This window comes from Musa acuminata, chromosome BXJ1-10 (assembly GCF_036884655.1).
Source record: "Musa acuminata AAA Group cultivar baxijiao chromosome BXJ1-10, Cavendish_Baxijiao_AAA, whole genome shotgun sequence".
NCBI lineage: Eukaryota > Viridiplantae > Streptophyta > Magnoliopsida > Zingiberales > Musaceae > Musa > Musa acuminata.
In genome coordinates, this window is record NC_088336.1 from 1,248,698 (window position 1) to 1,260,268 (window position 11,571).

The 11,571-nt window shown below is 33.6% G+C and overlaps 1 protein-coding gene across 1 annotated transcript; it reads left to right on the forward strand.

Moving 5' to 3' along the window:
* Positions 1 to 2,967: 2,967 nt before the first annotated feature.
* Positions 2,968 to 6,546, forward strand: LOC103999709 (uncharacterized). Its single transcript, XM_009421530.3, has 2 exons — positions 2,968 to 4,222; positions 5,445 to 6,546. The coding sequence occupies exons 1-2, from the start codon at positions 3,131 to 3,133 to the stop codon at positions 6,054 to 6,056; spliced, it is 1,704 nt and encodes a 567-aa protein (XP_009419805.2). The 5' UTR covers positions 2,968 to 3,130; the 3' UTR covers positions 6,057 to 6,546.
* Positions 6,547 to 11,571: the final 5,025 nt, after the last annotated feature.

Genomic DNA, 11,571 nt, shown 5'->3' on the forward strand with positions numbered 1-11,571 from the left:
TTATTAGTATATATGTTTTTGTTGCATAAGCACACGCTGCATCTAATGAAATGTTGACGATGAATCTAAACTTGTGGATTTTGTATAAGTTTAAAGGACCTATCATGTTTAAGATTATGGAATGTTAAGTTTAATTCGTATAACGATATGAACTTATGGTAAACGTTGGTTTTATGATTGTACAAACTCCCACACTTGTGAATTTATGTTATGGTTATTATTTTGGTGAGTTGGGTTCAGATTCTATGAATCATCGAGCGATGTGTTATATGTTTATGAACTGCACAGGGTTTATAAATTTGTGAATTTATGTTGTGGTTATTATTTTGGTGAGTTGGGTTCAGATTTTATGAATCATCGAGTGATGTGTTGTATGTTTATGAACTACACAGGGTTTATAAATTTATAGATTATAGAGGTGAAATTTTGATCTGAATGTTTTCTTAGTGACCTCAAATGTTAGTTTGGATCCTGGATTGATTTGCTTTCTTGAATTTTAATATTATCGATATTTTGAGGGGCGTGACACTAGTGGTACCACCGCCAATGCTGGGCAGTACCACCTCCTATGCTGGGCGGTACCATTGCCTGCAACACTAATACTAGGTGGTACCACTGCTTGGGAGATTGTGTCTAGGCGGTACCACCGCCTAGACTAGCGATACCACCACTTGACACTGACACTGGGCGGTACCACCACCCAATCTGACGGTACCACCACCTAACACAGTCTCAGAGATTGTGCCATGATGGTGCCACCTATTGGGTCACTATTTGGGCCTTTCACTTGGCCCAACACAGTCCATACATAGGCTCAACTGGCCCCTAATTGGGTTGGCCTAATTCCAATCCTAATTGGATCACTATTTTGCTTTATGCCTTGCTATCGTAGTTAATCTTGTATAAATAAAACTTACTTCGATCTAGACAATTATTACAAAGCTTGAATCATTTTGTTTGACATGTCATTAGTTTATTAACGCTTCCTCTGATTCTTCGGTGCATCGTCCTCTCTTGCGGCCTATTGCCCAATCGGCCAATTGACCTCTACAACTCCGATTTCCTTGGCGTAATTTTCGCTCTTCTTCGCTCGATACCCGAACTCATGGCCCGAAGCCTTCTACCAATACATCGACTGATCCTCCAACTCGACGTCCGATCTTCTAACATGTTTCACTCCAGCCCAACATGATTCTTCTTGCTTTCAATTATCTCTCCCTGATCGAAGCTTCCTACGTTACTCAAAATGCAGATCAAATAAACACTATCAATTTGTTTCTTCATCAAAATATGAGATTCAACATAGATGTGAATGATGTTTGAGTGAATATTTTTTTTAATGTTCTCAAATGTTAGTTTGGATCCTAGATTAGATTGTTGATTAATTACAATATTTTTGAGTTAAAATAGGTTCACACATCTTGAATGCATTAATTTAGGGGGGGTGACAGGTGTTAGCAGTAGTACCACCCATATCTCGAAGATTTAAAATTTTTGGCTCCCATTTGAAGTATTTTGGGGGTCTATAAATATCTCACTAAGGCTTAGTTGATGGAGCATCAAATTATGAGTTTATGAAGGGATAGAGCTCTTTTGAGCATTGTTTGAGTCTTCTTACTCCTTCTTAAGTTTAGATGTGACTCTAAGTTATAGGATGTGAGAAATCTTATAAAAGAGTAAGTGTAGATATTAGCTTCTAAGCTTGTTAAAAGGAGAAAAGCTATAACACGGGTAGTTGATCTTTACCCATTAAAAAAAAGATCGATAGTGAAAATTGACAGCCTCAATGAAAGGGGAATCGAGAATGGACATAAATTAGAAAAACTAAATCACTATAAATTAGTTTGTATTAATTCTCTTGTTTTTGATTTGTTGTTGTTTACTCGTTTACCTTACTCATAACTCTTATTTGTATTTTTAATTAATCACATTTCTAATATAGATATATTAATTAAAATTTTTAATTAATTAAAATTTACTGTAATACTAATTCACGCGTCTCTTTGTGTCGTTACAATCCTAGCATACTACAGTAAGAAAGAGATAAGGATGATCAATGAAATATTGACTATATCAACATCTCTAGTTGACTCGGTTGATTAGCTCAAGTCTAACTCAATTTTAAATCAGTTCTCACACTCCACCTTTGACTTGCTGTGCTTCTTACAGTTGGAATTGAGTTGTAACTTAAGATTATAAATGTGGACCGTCGAGCATTAAATCCGAGAGCGGAACAAGCCTGCCTGGAAATGGCCAGTAAACACAGTAATATTGAAAAGATCTATTAGCTATTGAATATCTATTTACAACTTGTTACTATTAAAAAAAATGATATGTTGTAGTTTAATTATAATTATTTATCTTACCCTATTTAATCCTGCACTTTTTAGTGCTTGGTACCCAATTGAGATGCTTAATGCTTATAATAGATCTGTTAATAAATAAATCTAATCTTATTCACATAACTTAAATATTATAATCACAGTATTGAGGTGTTAGATTAGAAATTCTTCTTAAATTTATCACTCACCTTGTAAAACAATATCACTATAGATATTGGATTGACGATAACATATTTATAGACCAAATAAAGATTTTTTGAACAGTATCCAAAGATACACCTCGTAAATTTAGATATATTAATATTTAATTTTAAATTTTAATATTAAATTTTTTTTTATATAATAATATTTATTAATCTCTTAATAAATAAATATAATCTCATCCATATATCTCATGCTTAGGTGGTTCAACCTTTCTGTTCCTGTGGGCTCCGTGGACGACTTATTATTCTCTCAATGAGACTGTCACGAGCATCTGAGTCTCAAGTTCGTTAAGTGAGTGCACAGAAACTTCTGTTGGTATCAATCGGCCCATGGATTGGCGCACGACCGGTCAAATTCAACACGCTGTCCGCCCGTCGGAACATGGAAAGAACGTCTATGAAAGCGAGTTAAATTTTCGCTAATCGGTGTGCTCTTTCCAGCAGCTCTACTCCTCTCACGTCCCGCAGGCAGCATCATCCTCTCTGCTCCTCCCCTTCTCCTCGTCTCTCTTCCTCCTCTGCCTCTTCTCTGTGTAAACTACTGGATTTAGCGATTGATCCCTGTTGAAGGGCCATTTTGATATTATGGGAAAGAGTAGGGGGGTTAGTTACAAAAAGGCCCATGGTGAACCGAAGCGAAGGCGCGATGCCTCCGACGACGAAGAAGACAAGGAGTACCTCTTTGGAGCAGAAGATGAGGATGTTGAGGAGGAGGGCTTCAGCGAATCCCTCGATGCGGATGCCACCGAGGAGGAGTTCGAGTTCGGCGAATCCACCTGCGGCTCCGAAGAGGAGCGGGAGATCGATTACGATGATGAGGAGGAAGACCAGGATGAGGCGGTGGCCGTGGAGGAGGAGGTAGAGTCACCGAGATCGATGCCGTGGAACGGTAGGGCGCAGAGATCCGGGGCTTTGGTTGATGACGAGGAGGAAGAGACTAAGGATTGGTTCAGATCTTGCCGGCGGAACCTTGTGGCCTTGGATTACGCCGAGGAGGAAGAGGACGATGATGACCATGATGAGGATTTTCTTCCAGATGATGGCGGTGATGACAGTCACGATGAAGAGGAGGTTTCCTTGGCCTCTGGAAAGAAAGGAGATCTCAAACGGCGTACAAAGAAACGGAAATCGAGGGTTTTTAAGCAAAAGAGATCAGAAAAGAGAATACGGAGAAGAAAATCGGACGATGACGATGATGATTCTGATTTCCCATATTCTAAAGAGGGTCTTCTCGTTAAGAATCGAATTGCATTTCATAAAGAACGGAATAAGCTCAAGAATGTAAAGAGGAGGAAGAGATCGTTGGTTATATCAGAGTCATCATCGGATTCTGATTACATGATCTTTGAGTTGGACGATCTGGTTGTTGGAGGAGCCATTAATCCGCCAAAGCCAATAAACACTACCGAGGATGAAGAGAAAGGTAAAGAGAAAGAAGGTGATGAGTTGCAGAAGCAGATTTGTGGGATCTGCTTAGCAGAAGAGCGGACGAGGACAATTCAAGGAGAACTGGATTGCTGCGCACATTTTTTCTGCTTCAAATGCATAATGGAGTGGTCGAAAGTGGAGTCAAGATGTCCAGTTTGCAAGAGGAGGTTTTCAACTATCACCAAGTCCTCTAGGTCTGATCCTGGGTTTGGCATGAGGAAGGTTGTAAGCATCCAAGTGCGCAATCAGGTATTTCATTTGTGCTCTAATATGTTTTTGTTGAAAATGCAACTGTTTTTTACTTGTTATATTTCCTTCAGGAAGCATTTCCTTGTTCTCTGCTAACATTTAGTTAGTCCATGTGCTTAAATGTTCAGGACAATTATGTCAGAATCTGTTTTTTGCATTACTGCATTTGATTAGTTTAGTCATAATGAAAATGTTAACATGCATGAATTATGGACTGTGTGATAGATGCGATATTAATGATGATCAAATTAAAGAAATTATTCTTTGACCTACTTGATGATATGATTGAAAACTTAAGCATATCATTTTGGTAGGTCAGTGGATGGAGGATGCATGTGAAGTTAGGTTTGAAGTGTAGACCAAGTTTAGATTAGGTTCATTTTGAGTCTTGTTGAGTCTAGATCTGTCCAAGAAGATAGAGAGTTCCAAATATGAGAAAGGGTCATGAATGGAGTTTTTCCTATGTTCAGTTATTGTTGTAGAACTTCCGTAATAACTTTTATATGCAGTATTCATTTTTCATTCTTTGGTAGGGTCATTAAGACATTGAATATGATTATCTTACCTGCTTGTTTCAACTGTAGCCTGACTAATAGCAAGTTTAGTTTGAGAGTCATAATTTAGTTTAATTTTTGTACTGACTAATTTCTTCTACAGTTTTTGCACTTCTTGAATTGTGTAGAATGCCCTAAGACTCCACTATGAACTTTCAGATGATTGATATGTATGGATATACCATGCCAACCTTCATTTTACTTGTTTACTTGTCAGAAGATTTATAAGCTTGATGACTGTTTATTGTTTGTAAAAGGTATCTTCTGAAACTTACCTTCTTTGTTTTTAACTATATATCATTTCATTTCAAGTGTCTATGCATCAATAATTAGCAGAGTGCTGGGAAATATTGAGGATTAGTTGAATGAATGAAATGAATTGAAACATGAAATTTTGCAGTTGCTTCTTTTGCTTGAGAAGGAAGCACCTCTGAAAATGTGCTTTTCTTAATGTACTGATGCAATGTTTTATAAATTATATGGAATCTCTAATTTAGCAGCTGCATGCTGGGCCTTTTATTTACAGAACCACTCGTTGAATATCATTTTTGTTTGTTTTTTTCTGTTTCTTTTTACGTGGGAACGGAGGCAGCTTTAGTTTGACTTTCAAGTGCTCTGCTTCTTATGTTACTTTTTCATCCTCGCATTTTGTTTATATATTTTTATAGGTTTATCAACCTTCAGAAGAAGAAATTAGGCAAATGCTGGATCCATATGGGAGTGTTGTGTGCACAGAATGCCAACAAGATGGAGATGATGGTCTTATGTTACTCTGTGATATTTGTGATTCTTGTGCACATACATATTGTGTTGGTCTTGGGAGGGAAGTACCGGAAGGCAGTTGGTATTGTGATTGTTGTAGGTCCGCAACTAATGGATCATCAACTTCACAAAACCAAGGTACTGTGACTGATGAAAGAGCACGCAATGGTGAATGTTTAGGTCTTGGCACTGAAACAGAAGTTGCTGAACATATTCATGCCACTTCATATTTTCAACAATCCATATCACTGCCACCTCTAGTTGCTGTACAAAGAATTGATCTGAATGCCCCTCCTACATTAGAGGATGATCATGGAGCAACATTGCAGGATGCTGGTGGTGTAGCATCGACTCTTTCTGGAAGACGTGCAATACATCATCGCATATGCATTTTGTTATCTAACAGTAGACGAAGGCCGATGTTTACTCCAATTGGTTTGCTAACTGACAAAGTGGAATCTGATGTTATGACCCAAAAAACTGAAGAAAGTGGGCATCATTTACATAGTGCTGGGTGACCAAATTTCTTGCACACTGAGATAAGCCTTTGTGTTAGCATCCTACAACATTTATCCTTTCCATGTATGGCGACTGAAATAAGCCGTTGTTGTGGAACTGACCACTAACAGTATTCCTTGTACTTCAATTTGCCAAAGGGAAGGGCAGATGACATCAGATTTAGGTGATGAATTTGATCTTACTTGCACTGTGTCGGTTATATGAGATACTCTCTACATTTATCTCTATGCAAACACAAGATGGGCATTTTCTGGTTAGCTTCCAGTGTGATGTACTATTTCCTTTTCTATAATATGCAAAACCAACCTTGTAAACAGAAAAGTAGTTAAGATTCTTCTTTTTATGTCACTTCTTGTCAGATTTCTGCTATTATATATGGATACAATTGATTCAAATGGCAGACGGAAGATGACAAGTCGCGATTGAAGTGTAGTACACTATTTTTTGCATCAGTTGTTTATCCTTTTTTCGGTTCTTGGTTTAGTACAATTTTTCTTAGTTTTATTCTTGCAAAAAAAGGTGTGCACTAGATAAGGGTTGATGTTTGTGGTTGTTCAGCGGCAATTCTACTCCTTTGGATTCACAATTTGCTGCTGCATGGTTGCAAGTTTTTGACATTAATTCCTGCCTCTGTGTAATTAGTTTTTCTTGTATGGATCTCAAAGATATCATCTATTAACTTGAAAGGTTATTTGTATATGGTCGATGTTTATTTGTCAGTCGATGAAGATTTGAAAATGACACTAAGACCACAAACAATCATCATCAAGATTCTTTTGACCAATAAATGCATGCTTCTTGAAGACGAAATATTTGGATTTATGACCGCAAGCAAGTTGCAAGAACTTGGAAGGACTTCCACCTGATCCCCATTGGGCGTGTGGTTCTCTTTCTTAAACAACGATGCAGACATAGTTTTGTATTTGGTCTTTTCTGAATATTTTAGCGGAGATGATCTCATTTTAAAATTTCTTATGGGGGTGTCATCACCTTTTCACAATCTCCAAAATACCGCTAACATGATCTAAAAGATTATCCCTATCATGAACTAACACAATTTTCTCCTCCCAACATCCTATGACATGCATATATAAAATTATTAACAATTTATCCTAAAACTTATATATAAAAATAGAGTTTCAAACAATTATCCTTACTGGTTTAGGAATGAGGATTTTCATGTCAATTATAGTATTTTTTTTAAAAAAATAATGTTTTATTTAAAAATATTATAATTAAGACAAATGGATTCAAAACTAAATGAAACTTAACACAAAAATAAAGTTTTAAATATGTTTTGGAAACAATAGCAATCGAATATAGAGACTTACATATTAGTTATAGTATTTTTTTTCTATGTTTATCATGTTTTTGACAGATATCTCTATCAAAACATTGTAGCTAAAATAAATAGACTCAAAACCCAATGAAACCGACTCATATGAAAAATATAAGATTTCAAATATGTACTCTTATTGGTTTATCAACATAAACAAATAAATATGAAGACTTTCTCTTATGAGTTACATTTTTGGATGGATAGGTTTATAATATTTAAAAAAATATTATAATCTTATTAAAAACACTAAAGAATTATATCAGTTCACCTTTACACTAGTCCAAGATCGATGGACCTATTCATTCTATGAATCGATCAATCAAAAATAATAATAATAATAATAATAATAATAATAATAATAAAATGGTAGGGACACTTTCCTTAAAAACTTATTATTTACCCTACTTAATTTAAATTTTAGGTCTTAATTTTTGGAACTAACTCATATTTACAGCCATAGTAGTAATTAATGGACAAATTTCCTAGAAAAGCCCCTTATTTTACAAAATTCTTAGTTAGCATCCCCTTTTTCAAAAGTTGTGACAGAGAGCCTCGAATTTTCATGATGACAAAAGTAACACTTGACCAGTTTTTATCTTTTTTTTCTTTTTACTTTCTTAATTTTTGATAAAATATCATGTTTTTATTTAATATTTAAGCTTCTAAATATATTTGAAACCTATTATGAAATTTTGGTCTAAAAAACCATGATTTAGACCCACTAACACTTTTCTTAAGGGTAATTTAAAAACCCAATCAATACAAGTTAAAACTATTAAAGAACCTTTAAATTGATTCTCAATGCACAAAAATATATCTTTTTTCTATTTTAGAAAAGTTATTTGATATTTTCAGATTGTGAATACTATGAATTTTTTTTTAACTTCATCAATTTTTGACAAAATATCATCCTTCCATTTAATATTTTATAATATTTGAGCTTCTAAATAAACCTCTTGTGAAAGTATGGTCCAAAAAAATTATGATTAAACCCAATTAAACTAATTTTAGGGGCAATTAAAAAATAATGTAACTTGGTCAAAACTTAATTCAAACAAGTTCAAAATTTTGGGAATCTTCATGGTTCTCAGATAGACAAAAAGATAGCTTTTTCTACTTAAGGAAACTTATTTGATTTTTTTCTTCGATATTTTAAATTATGAATGTTTTGAATTTTTAATTTCTTTAATTTTTCATAAAATTTGATATTTTTATATAATATTTTATAATATTTTAGTTGCCCTATGACTTTTTGGGCCGCACTTTCATAATATATTTCAAGCTAAATTATTAGAAAATATTGAATGGATGTATGAAATTTTCTCAAAAATTAAAGAAATTAGAAATTTTTAGTATATTCATAGTCCAAAATACCAAAACAAATAAATTTCTTCAAATAGAAATGTTATATTTTTTGTTCGACTGATAGCGATTCAAAGGTTTTCTGAAAATTTTAACTTGTTTTGATTAGGCTTTGAATCAGTCACACTATTATTGCCCCCAAAAATAATGTAAGTGGATCTAAATCACGATTTTTTTAGACCAAAATTTCAGAGTAGGTTTCAAACCTATTTAGAAGCTCAAATATTATGAAATATTATATAAAATATTAAATTTTATCAAAAATGAAAAATAAAGTATTCATAATTTAAAAATAATATAAAAAATCAAATAAATACTATAAAATATAAAAAAGTTATATTTTGATCAGGTTTTGATCCAGTTATATTGTTTTTTAAATTACTCCAAAAATAATGCAAGTGGGTCTAAATCATGAATTTTTTTAGACCATACTTTCATAATAGATTTTAAACCTGTTAAGAAGCTTAAATATTAAAAAATATTAAATGGAATTATGACATTTTTGTCAAATTTTGTCAAAAATTAAATAAATTAAAAAAAATATTTAACTTATTTTGACCCGGTTTTAACCTAGTTAAAATGTTTTTAAATTGCCCAAATATAATGTATGTGAGTCTAAATCATGTTTTTTTTTCGGACCTATTTAACTTCTAGAATAGATGTCAGACCTATTTAGAAGCTATTTTAAGGGTATTTTAAAGCATATTCTGGTATTTTCTGAATAAATTTAATTTTTTTAATGGTCATATCAATAAAAAAAAAAAAAGCTATTTTAAAGGCTTAAAAATAAATGATAATATTTAAATATTTTCAAAATTTTATATTATATATATTATTTTTTTCAAATATATAAATATTTGTTTTATTATTTTTATAAATTTAAAATTAATTTCATATTTTTATTTTTATTAATATATTAATATATATTAATATTATTTAATTTATGAATTATTATTTATTTTGAACCAGTTTAATTTTTGGATCGGTTCAATATAATGGATTGTGTCAATATAATGGTTTTGAAAAGGAGGAGAGCTGACGATAAAATAAATGAGTGACTAAGGATGGCATTATTATTTTTAAAATTAGGGACTCTTATAAGAAGAATTGAAAACAACAGTATTTAATGTGGCGTTCAGTGGAAAAAAGAAATAGATAATTTGTCTTTGCATTTAAGTAAGTATAAAAATGCTTTGCGCCAAAACTAGTTAAATTCTCAAAAAAAAAAAAAACTTCTAACCTTAAGAATTTCTTGTAAAGCTCTCCTACTTTAAAAATACTTCTACAATAATCTTGATCATGTGAAAAGATTATTTTACCCCTATCTTCATTAGATGTATGGGTGACGTTCCTCCTTCCTCACCTGTGATCAATGACATAAGAGGAGCATATGGGTGATGGTATGAGTGCACAAGCCACTCCTCCTTCCTAACCTATGGTAAATAATGAAAGCTCACAACCATCCCCCCTATAGTGGACGATAAAGGTATATAGGTCACTCCCTCTCCTTCCTCCCTTGTAGCCAACGGCGAGGGCGCATGTATTGAATCTCGGATTTTGATGATAAAATCAATTGTCATTTGTTGTATAATCTATGTGTTGAGATAAGTGTGCAGGATTAACTACGATAAAAGTTAGACATGCAGCAGGAGTTGGACTACACCTATTGGAAGACCCAAATGAGAACTTCCTTATTTCAATGGATTTTGAACTTTGGAATCTTGTCGAAAATGGATTTTCGAAGTCTTCTCTTCCAATGATCGATTGGAATGAATTGGAGAAGAAGACTTTCGCTCTTAATACAAAGGTTATTAATGACTTATTTTGTGCGCTTGATAAAAATGAGTTTAATCATGTTTCGGTTTGTGAAACCGCGTTTAATATTTGGCATACACTCGAAGTGACTCACGAAGGCACAAGTAGAGTGAAAGAGTCAAAAATCAATCTTTTGATACACTCTTTCTTACTTTTCTGAATGAAACCGAGCGAGACTATTGGCGACATGTACACCCATTTCACGGATGTCGTCAATGGTCTAAAAGGACTCGGCAAAAGTTTTTCAGATTTTGAGCTCGTGAATAAGATTCTAAGATCCCTTCCTAAGAGTTGGGACCCTAAAGTCACTGCTATTCAAGAGGCTAAAGATTTAAACAACTTCCCTCTTGAAGAACTAATCGGGTCATTAATGACCTATGAAATGACATGCAAGGCTCATGAAGAGCAAGAAGACATCCTTCCAAAGAACAGGAAGGATATGACACTTAGAACTTTAGATGACCACTTGAGAGAAAACTCAAGTGATGAGGACTGTGACGATGACTTGGCACTTCTATCAAGGAAATTTAAAAAAATTCATTAAGAGAAACAAGTTTAAAAATGACTCAAAAAATAAACTTGAACCCAAAAAGGATCAAGTTATTTGCTATGAGTGCAAAAAGCCGGATACTACAAAAGTGATTGTCCCCAAGCTAAGAAGAGAACAACAAAGAAGAAGACGCTCAAAGCAACATGGGATGACTCGAGCGCGTCCGAAGAAGAGGAGTCCAACACCGAGCAAGTTGCTCATTACGCCTTAATGGCCATCGGAGAGGAGGTAACAAATTTAATTGATGCAGATTTATCATTTGATAAGTTATTAAATGCCTTCCATGACTTATTTGATGAATGCAAGATTATTAGTAGAAAATACAAATTGCTAAAAAAGGAGCATGATAGTCTTACTTGTAATTTCGATAAGTTAAAAACTGAATATTATGATAGTTTAGGTTCTTGTATAAAATGCCATGATCTAGAAACTATCCAAAAGGAAAACT